The sequence below is a fragment of the Xyrauchen texanus genome, chromosome 44, assembly GCF_025860055.1.
Source record: "Xyrauchen texanus isolate HMW12.3.18 chromosome 44, RBS_HiC_50CHRs, whole genome shotgun sequence".
Lineage (NCBI taxonomy): Eukaryota > Metazoa > Chordata > Actinopteri > Cypriniformes > Catostomidae > Xyrauchen > Xyrauchen texanus.
Window position 1 is genome coordinate 9,379,180 of NC_068319.1, and position 10,104 is coordinate 9,389,283.

General features: G+C 39.7%; 1 protein-coding gene across 1 annotated transcript; it reads right to left on the minus strand.

Annotated features, from left to right (window-relative positions):
* Positions 1-29: 29 nt before the first annotated feature.
* LOC127636951 (cytochrome c oxidase assembly factor 4 homolog, mitochondrial) lies at positions 30-2,126 on the minus strand. The gene is made up of 2 exons (XM_052117755.1): positions 2,048-2,126; positions 30-1,884 (listed from the first exon to the last, which is right to left on the minus strand). Exon 2 carries the CDS (start codon positions 1,865-1,867, stop codon positions 1,631-1,633), a length of 237 nt encoding a protein of 78 aa, XP_051973715.1. The 5' UTR covers positions 1,868-1,884; positions 2,048-2,126; the 3' UTR covers positions 30-1,630.
* Positions 2,127-10,104: the final 7,978 nt, after the last annotated feature.

Here is a 10,104-nt window from a genome sequence, read left to right on the forward strand (position 1 = left end):
AATGAATAAATTGAAATTCAACAGTCTAGTTGCACAGGATCAAATGCTTGGTGTTTGAATAATGAAAATATTTCTCAATTAAAATGTTATACGAGTTTGTAATCAAACAAAATATTGCTCAAATAAAACAAATTCTGTTCATGAGAATATATAATTATGCTAAAAGTACAAACATCTCTAAAACCTTTCAGCCAGAAGAAAAAAGTTTTATAGAAATGTATATGTATGTGCAGCGTATATTGTTTACAAACTTAATTTCAAGCATTAATGACATAAACATTTAACTCACAAGATCAGAATAAATGAATACAGTTTTAACTGGTTCAATAAACAATTTAAACAATAAACAATTCCTGACATTTAATCATAGGAAACATTCCCTGTCTTATGTCAGTTAGGATCACTACTTTATTTTAAGAATGTGAAATGTCAGAATAACAGCAGAGAGAATTATATATTTTAGCTTTTATTAATTTGATCACATTCCCAGTGGGTCAGAGGTTTACATACAATTAGTTATTTTTTGGTAGCATTGCCTTTAAACTGTTTAACTTGGGTCAAATATTTTAGCCTTCCACAAGCTTCTCACAATAAGTTGCTGGAAGTTTGGCCCATTCTTCCAAACAGAACTGGTGCAACTGATTCAGGTTTGTAAGCCTCCTTGCTCGTATATGCTTTTTCAGTTCTGCCCACAAATGTTCTATCGGATTGAGGTCAGGGCTTTGTGATGGCCACTCCAATACCTTGACTTTGTTGTCCTTAAGCCATTTTGCCACAACTTTGTATGCTTGGGGACATTGTCCATTTGGAAGACCCATTTGTCTCACCCTTTTCCCTCTAAACATAATGATGGTCATTATGGCCAGACAGTTCACTTTTTGTTTCATTAGACCAGAAGACATTTCTCCAAAAAGTAAGATATTTGTCTATCTCTAGGTGACAGAATGCATCTCCTTCCTGAACTGTATGATGGCTGCGTGTTCCCATGGTGTTTATACTTGCATACTATTGTTTGTATAGATGAACGTGGTACCTTCAGGCAAAATGTTGAATGTTGTGGAGGTCGACAACATTTTTTCTGTCTTGGCTGATTTCTTTTGATTATCCCATGATGTCATGAAAGAGTTACTGAGTACATCCACAGGCACACCTCCTATCAGAAGCTAATTGTTTAATGGCTTTACATAATTTTCTGGAATTTTCCAAGTTACTTAAAGGAACAGTTAACTTAGTGTATGTAAACTTCTGATGCACTGGAATTGTGATATAGTCAATTAAAAGTGAAACAATCTGTCTATAAACAAATGTTAGAACAATTACTCGTGTCATGCACAAAGTAGATGTCCTAAACGACTTGCCAAAACTATATTTTGCTAATATTAAATCTGTGGAGTGGTTAATTTTTAGTGCATGTAAACTTCTGACTTCAACTGTACATGCATCAGTTGCTTCTGGTACACATCCCTGCTAAAACAAATAATGCAATATTTGAGACATTCCTGTTTGTTGTACATCAGTGTAATTCAGCAGAACTTTCATGGAGTTATTTACAAAACATGCACATCGGTAAGCAAATGAGATGAAATTCTTCTGAACTGTCAAGTCTTGTGCATTAGGCAGATTGTGTGGTTTAAGTACTTTGTTTGAGAAGTTGCTCTTTGCGAGTGTTTTGGTAGGTGGCCATGCACTCTTTAAACTTCTGAACTACAGTCTGACATTTCCTCCAGTCCTGATGCTCAGCCATGCAGTCCTGCAGAGCGTGGTGCAGCTCAGCACAGCCGGTCCTGGAGATCATCTGATCCACTGGATCATCCTCATCTTCACTTCTGCTGCGATTGTGAGCGGCTGGAGACGGAGCTGAAGCCATGATTTGTCTAATCAGTCCTTTAAAAAAACAGTGACATTTAAAGCAGTAAAATTAAGTGTGTTTAAAATAAAAAGATGTAAACGTATGCTGCTCTTGCACAAATAAACATGGCATTGACTAATAGGCAAGACTCTATAGTATAACAAAACTCTTAAAGCCGTAAAATAAAAGTAAACTTGCCTTCGACGTTTGCAAAAGTCGTCAAGTGACTTACATAAAGGTTTCATCACATTTCCGCCCGGGCATATTTAATTGACGGACAAGAAATGCGTTTCAGTTTAATGGGTCCGAGTTCATTCATCGACCAGAAACTGATCCTACTGTACATGCAATTGCAAGAGCCGTGCACCAGAGGGCAGACGTGTAATAGTTTTCATAAAGACAAGTGCAAAGGTCTAAATTATTGTTATTATTATCTAAATGTGTGTTTTTGTTTACAAACAAGTAAATGCGAATGAAAGCATGAATATGAATATCGAAAGCTCCTGATAGGCACATGTTCAAGTCAAGTCAAGTCAAGTGGTTTTTATTGTCATTTCAACCATATACAGTTAGTACAGTACACAGCAAAACGAGACAACGTTCCTCCAGGACCATGGTGCTACATAAAAACAACAAAGGACCAACATAGGACCACATGAGACTACACAACTAAATAAAATACCTATATAAACTACCTATATATACCTATATAAAGTGCACGTGCAAACATGTGCAAAAAGTACAGGACAGTACAACAAATTACTGACAATGAACAGGACAATAGACAGTGCAGTGCCGACCAGTACTCAGTAGTGCAAAAAGATGACAGTTTCTAAAAATGTAAACATAACATACTATGAGATAATGTTCTATGCACATAGCAGTTATTGAGGTAGCAGACAGTTATAAAGTGACAGTTATTAAAGTGCAAATCAGGACACGTGTGTGTCAAACCAGTCTCTGAGTATTGAGAAGTCTGATGGCTTGGGGGAAGAAGCTGTTACACAGTCTGGCCGTGAGGGCCCGAATGCTTCGGTACCTCTTGCCAGACGGGAGGTACCGAAGAGTTTGTGTGAGGGGTGTGTGGGGTCGTCCACAATGCTGGTTGCTTTGCGGATACAGTGTTTTTTGTAAATATCTTTGATGGAGGGAAGAGAGACCCCAATGATCTTCTCAGCTGTCCTCACTATCCTCTGCAGGGCTTTGCGGTCCGAAACGGTGCAAGTCCCAAACCAGGCAGTGATGCAGCTGCTCAGGATGCTCTCAATAGTCCCTCTATAGAATGCAGTGAGGATGGGGGTTGGGAGATGTGCTTTCCTCAGCCTTCGAAGAAAGTAGACACGCTGCTGGGCTTTCTTGGTGATAGAGCTGGTGTTGAGGGACCAGGTGAGGTTCTCCGCCAGGTGAACACCAAGGAATTTGGTGCTCTTGACGATCTCCACAGAGGAGCCGTCGATGTTCAGCGGAGTGTGTTCACCTTGTGCTCTCCTAAAGTCAACAACCATCTCTTTTGTTTTGTCGACATTCAGGGACAGGTTGTTGGCTCTACACCAGTTTGTCAGCCGCTGCACCTCCTCTCTGTATGCTGACTCGTTGTTCTTGCTGATGAGACCCACCACGGTCGTGTCATCGGTGAACTTGATGATGTGATTCGAGCTGTGCATTGCTGCACAGTCGTGAGTCAGCAGAGTGAACAGCAGTGGACTGAGCACACAGCCCTGGGGGCCCCAGTGCTCAGTGTGGTGGTGGTGGAGATGCTGTTCCCGATCCGGACTGACTGAGGTCTCCCAGTCAGGAAGTCCAGGATCCAGTTGCAGAGGGAGGTGTCCAGGCCCAGCAGGTTCAGCTTTCCAATCAGGTGCTGGGGAATGATTGTGTTGAATGCTGAGCTGAAATCTATGAACAGCATTCGAACGTATGAGTCCTTATTGTCTAGGTGGGTGAGGGTCAGATGGAAGGTTGTGGTGATGGCATCGTCCGTTGAACGGTTTGAACGATACGCAAACTGCAGTGGGTCTAGTGAGGGGGGCAGCTGGGTCTTAATCTGCCTCATGACGAGCCTCTCGAAGCACTTCATGATGATGGGTGTAAGTGCGACGGGACGGTAGTCGTTGAGGCAGGACACTGAAGACTTCTTTGGCATGGGGATGATGGCGGTGGCCTTGAAGCACGTTGGAACAACGGCGCTGCTCAGAGAGATGTTGAAGATGTCGGTAAGAACATCTGCTAGCTGGTCTGCACATCCTCTGAGCACTCTGCCAGGAATGTTGTCTGGTCCAGCAGCCTTCCGTGGGTTGACTCTACGTAGAGTTTTCCTCACATCTGCCGTGGTAAGACAGAGCACCTGGTCGTTGGGAGGAGGGGTGGACTTCCTCGCCATCACGTCGTTCTGCACTTCAAACCGAGCGTAGAAGTCGTTCAGCGCATCTGGAAGGGAGGCATCTTTGTCACAGGCAACTGATGTTGTCCTGTAGTTGGCGATGGCCTGGATGCCCTGCCACATGCGCCGCGTGTCACCGCTGTCCTGGAAGTGACTGTGGATTCTCTGGGCGTGTGCGCGCTTTGCCTCTCTGATTGCCCGTGACAGTATGTTTGTATCTGTGAACTGTTTATAATAAAGTTACTGCAAAAAGTGTGTATTCTTGGCCATGATACTTAACACAGAAAGTGAAATAGTGAACTTAGTTTTTCCAACGTTTCTCATATGTACTATATTTATTTCACAAACCTACATTCATGTCAGTCTTAGATTGTCTTAGTCGTAGCTTGTAATGAGTTGACTACATATACGACTACTCTTCTATGTTACAAATATTAATGTCAATGACAAAAGTGGCCCATTTCCCATGAATTCACCTCTATTTTAACTTAACTCTAAGTTAAGTAGGCTTTGCCTACTGGCACATAATCTTTGTGCTATATAGACAAAGGTGCTGTTAATATCAGTTGATTCAAGGGGAAAGTAAAAAGCCTTTTTACTATATTTAAATACCTGGTTCCCTTTCAAAGTCAATAAATTTGGCACCGTGTCAGTAACTGACGCAGCTACTGATGCAGGGAGCTTCTAGGGGCAGTGACATTAAAACCCTATAAAATACCAATTTGATTGGCTGGTGCTACTGTTGTGTCAGGGCACCAGGCGGGGAAAATGGAGACTCTTTTACATTTTTTGCCTTCTCGGAGACCACACATTGTCGCCTCTGTAACTCCATGTCACAAACTCCACTAGACTTGGATGCCTTAGCACACAGATGGCCAGCGACACACACATATGCATTTCCAACTGTTTGTTCGCTACATCAAGTATTATGCAAGATACAGGAAGACAAGGAAATAGTGTAACTAGTTGTGCCGAAATGGCCCAACAACCACTGGTTCCAGGAGGTGGTATAGCTGTTGGAAGCTCCCCTTAGGGAAATTCCGTTAAGGATGGATCTGCTCTTGCAAGCTCGAGGCACAATCTGGCATCCTCAGCCAGAGCTGTTGAGACTGCATGTCTAGCCTCTAAACTGGGCTCATCTGACATAATTCATCCCCTCGGAGGAGCTCCCACAGTGTCAGTTACTGAAGCAGCTTCTCGTTCCCTCCTTTTAGGGAACCAAGGTGACATTAATAACATTTTCTATTTGTGTAAGTAACAAATGTGTGCCTAAAACTTAAAACCTACAGTAAGTCAAATACTGCACACCCATTAGTAGCTTTTCAGATTTTAACATCATGTCAACTCATAACTGTTCTCTTATTACAATTTCTAGTTATACATGTACTTTTCTGTGATATACAATTATTTATTACATTCATGAGATACCATTATATAAAACGATTAACAAAAGCAAATGGTTGCCAAAAACAATGTGAATAATACTATTGCATGCTACAGTACATGCAATACAATGAAAGGAATACATGGACACAGAAAGATCTCTATGCCTAAAAGATTACATAATCTTTATTGTCACTCAAACATACAGTATACACGTGTGCAACAGTGGGGGAAAGTCCTGGGTGCTGTAAATTATAAATATAATAATATACAATATACAGTATACACACAATAAGTAATCCGTACACAATAAAAATACACTGTACCCCCCATCATACAAAGCCTCCAAAATAACATTAGAAATTGAATCACATTAGAGCTGATGTTTTTGAAGTGGATGAACTGTCAGTTTCTGGGTAAACAAAGCATTAACCCTGCTTCTGAGCTCTTTAGTTTTCAGAGAGTACAGGAAGGGATTCATGCAGGGTATAAGGCAGGATGACAAAAACAAGAATAAAGAATTAGGCAACTAATACAAGGTGCTCTGTGCATGTAGCTAGTGCCTTATATCCCTTCTGAATAATTTTCATTCTGAATACAGAGAAAATTATAAACATGTAGGTCAGGAAAATAAATCTCAAAGGCACAAACATGAAGAGTATAGTTATACAGTATGAAAGCGGCCTCTAGAGGCAAAATAATCACTTCAATCACTTCACTGATGCCTTGTGGTGTTTGTTTTGACACGTGAGTCTACACTGTGCATGGAGCGGAACACTTCAGATGCGGATTTAAAACATCAACAACGAAAAGGTATAAATATGTAACCGGTGCTGCACAACCTGCTCCAAGCAGGATTCAAACCGCCGTCTCCTGGCTTGGGAGGCGGGCACGCTAACGAGCGTCAGTCGCTAGTGCGCATCTTGAGGCCAGGGGAGTGGGTCTACACACAAAGCACAGCTATCACATACCAGTTGGCTCCTATTACATTCACCCCCATAAACCTTACTCCCATCTTGGTCATGGCACCACTGTAACCAGTCCTGCACAAACCATTCCAAGCAGGATTTTAACCAGAGTCTCTTGGCATGGGAGGTGGTCATACTAACAAGGAGGCTAAAGGCTACAGCCTCTAGTGTCCATCGCTAGTGCACAACTTGAGGCCAAGGGAGTGAGGTTTACACATACTGCACAGCTATCATGTACCAGCTGGCTCCTGTTACATATACAGTACACTACAGTAAATGTTGTTATATAATTATAAAGCAATTAATTTGTTGACTAGACTAAATACTGCATTAGTAGAGAACAGCAGTAAGGCTGAGAGGACGCTAATATTAAAGCTAACCTCAAGCAGTTAGAACACTGTGACAAAAATACACGAAAGTCCTAACCAAATGTTTAAATGTCACGATTGTTACCATTTATTACCGTCTATTTGCATTAGTTTATATCCAGCTGGTCACGTTTATGCATTTGTTAGCCACCTAAGTTGCATGTTTAAAGCTAGTGACGTGAGAAAGCAAATTAATATCTTCATGCACCCGAGAATAACGTATAAACAAATCGGAAAATGCATCTGATTTCAATTAAAAAATTGTATCCTCACTGTAATACGATGACTTCTGACTGATCACATACTTGCGCAAAAAAAGGCTAGACACAGCACAACAGATGCAGTTTAACAGAAAGCAGGTGTCTCAATATGCTTTTAAAGTTCTTTTTAAGTAGATACATCATCTAAAAAACAGCACTCCTGCACGAGATGCTTAATAAACAAAAACAAAGGGAAACAAAGACGTTTGTCTAGCGCGTGTTTACATAGAAAAACAAATGTATGTTTGCAAAAGCATTTGATGTGAACAACCCCTTAGAGTAAGAGGAGGTACTTGGCCATTGCATGTTTCTCGCTTACAAGCATTTCTCAGATTAAGCATTGAGTTGTTTAAATGCTTTGTCAGGAAAGATGGTCAAATTGGAAATTTGTGTCTGTCTCGAGATCTCGTGTTCCGTTCCAGTCTGTTATGATCCGTCTATGTGAATAGCACGTGGCCTGGGATCATAGTCTGAGCATAGTCTGAGTAGAATATTGCTACCCTACATACAACTGAAAAGAATAAAAAACAATGTGCTATTTCACTGTTATTATATCTTGAGTCTGGTGTAGTATACTGTGGCATCAGTGCAAGTGTAACACCATGTGAACTGCCAATTGAAGCATTTCACCCCTCATTTTACTTTTGACTTAACATTTGAGATCATGGACAAACTTTTTATTTATTTATTTTATGCACATTAGTTGAAAATGAAATGCTAATTTTTTTTATAAATAATTATTAATTAAAAAATGTTAATTAAAAAAAGAGTCATGTACACTCATGTTTTCAAGGTGTAAGAAAAAGTATTCTTGTTTTTACATGATGCTTGCACCAATTCACATTTCACTGTAAATTGTGAATGTTAACTTGACCAACCTTTGTTGGGAAATGTATTGCCTAATTTGTCCTCCAGAGGTGTCATTAGAAAGAACCTCCAGTATCTAAATGGTCTTGAGAGAAAAGACATTCATTAGTGTGCTTTTACTTCACTAATGTGAGATTACAGACAGTATAACTAATTGACTTAAGTCTCTTTGTCCCAGTGGACTTCTCTAAACGTTTCCACACAGTGAAAAAATCATATGCCACAAAGTTTAGAATTTTGAGGATGAAGAACTTTCTCTTTAATACGATAAAAAAGAAAGAAAATGTTATTTTCATTCATTTTTTTTCATAATCATTGTTTCTTCTGACATGCCGTTGGCTGATTGTATTCAAAACAAACATACCAATAAAAGACACAGTCCTGCATGCTTCAGGGGATAACAGAGGTGGAAATAATGAGAGGCTGAGAAAGAGTGACTCACTATTGCAAATCTTCTCTTACTGCTCTGTTTATGTTTGAACACACTAACTCAACAGCTTCACACTAACTTATAGGCTTCACGCAATCACATCAGCTTCACATTAAGGATTTCGATCCAGCATCTCTCTCTGCAGTCTGCTGGTGGCGTGGGTGCTTTTATGCCGCTCTCCCCATGCACACTGTAATTAGGCATAGGTGATATGAGGCATAATCGCTTTCTCTCTCTCTACGGACGGGCACTTGACCACACCCTCACTGCCACAGTAGGCTATATTTTTCTGTTTAGGATTGGTATAGCTAACTTCTTCACATTAAGAATGACCATTGTTTGATCTTACAAATGTCTCGTTTTCAAACATACTATCTCCTTAAAATGTTGCCATCTGTGCTTTTATTACATACACAAATTGAGAAATTACAAACCAATCCAAGGGACACACGCACAAACAATCCAATGACTCATAAACAACCTAATTCTCACTAAATAAAGACAATATTGACAATTGACTAATTTGTCTTAAAAAGGGAATCTTGGGAACCTCTTGATTTTTGCCCATATTAGTCCCACATTGCTATAATCTTAAGAAGACAAGGGGTAATGACCTATGAGGACATTGATGAACAAAAATGAAAGAAAGAGCCAACATTATCAGGACTCATACTCAAAATTCAGGGCCAGCCCAGGCTCTGTTGGCACCTTAGGTGAGATTTTTTTTAGTTTACTTTACTTATTTTGAGTAAAGAGACCAGAAGAGACCAGATATGAGCTTTACTCAAACCCAAATAAAGAAATGCACGCACACGCACACACACCCACACATAAGCAACTGTGTCTATGGTTGCACATGTAGTTAGGGATAAAAAAGGGTAAAAAAGAGAAAACAATATGAAACATGTACCCAAAATAGTCCTACAAAATATAGGCTATATAATTTAATGTATCTGTAGATGTTTGCCAGCTACAGGCCCGGTTCCAGATCAAAATCACTGAGGGTGCTAATGAGATGCATCATAATTTAAAAAAATTAAATAGATTATGTTTAAATGCTACTAAAACAATGTAAAGAACAGTTTTTCATGTTCAAAACATTTATTCCTTTTTTTTTTCACATGATCTGTCACTGAAAATGACAGCAAAATGCTACATCTGCAGATTAGGACATACTGTACATTGATGCAGCATTTTGTGTGTTTACAAAATGCAGGGATATTTGTGTGTTTGCTGGGATTCAAGGAAATCTGCTTGTCAGTTTACAGTATTAGACTTACATATTCAATTGAGCAGGTGTGTGTGATTATTTTGGTTCATGGGCCACATCAGCCATTAAGTAGAACATGGAAGATAGAAGATAGAAACTTCTGCATAGTATCTTTCAAGCCCAGAAGTAGAGGTGCACTCATGCACTCAATGAATGATGCACGACTTTCTGAAGTGTATACAGACTGATGGACCATTCTGTGATTGCTTGATGTTTTCTTGCTACTTTTTTTATTATGTTTTATTAAAACTGAATAAAGGCTGAATAAAATGATTAATGGTTTATTTTACCATACTTCAATGCAGAGGTAATTTAGTATTCAATGTAAC

What these genes read in the sequence shown, in the direction of transcription:
- LOC127636951 (XM_052117755.1), bottom strand. Translation starts at nt 1,867, where the DNA reads ATGGCTTCAGCTCCGTCTCCAGCCGCTCACAATCGCAGCAGAAGTGAA.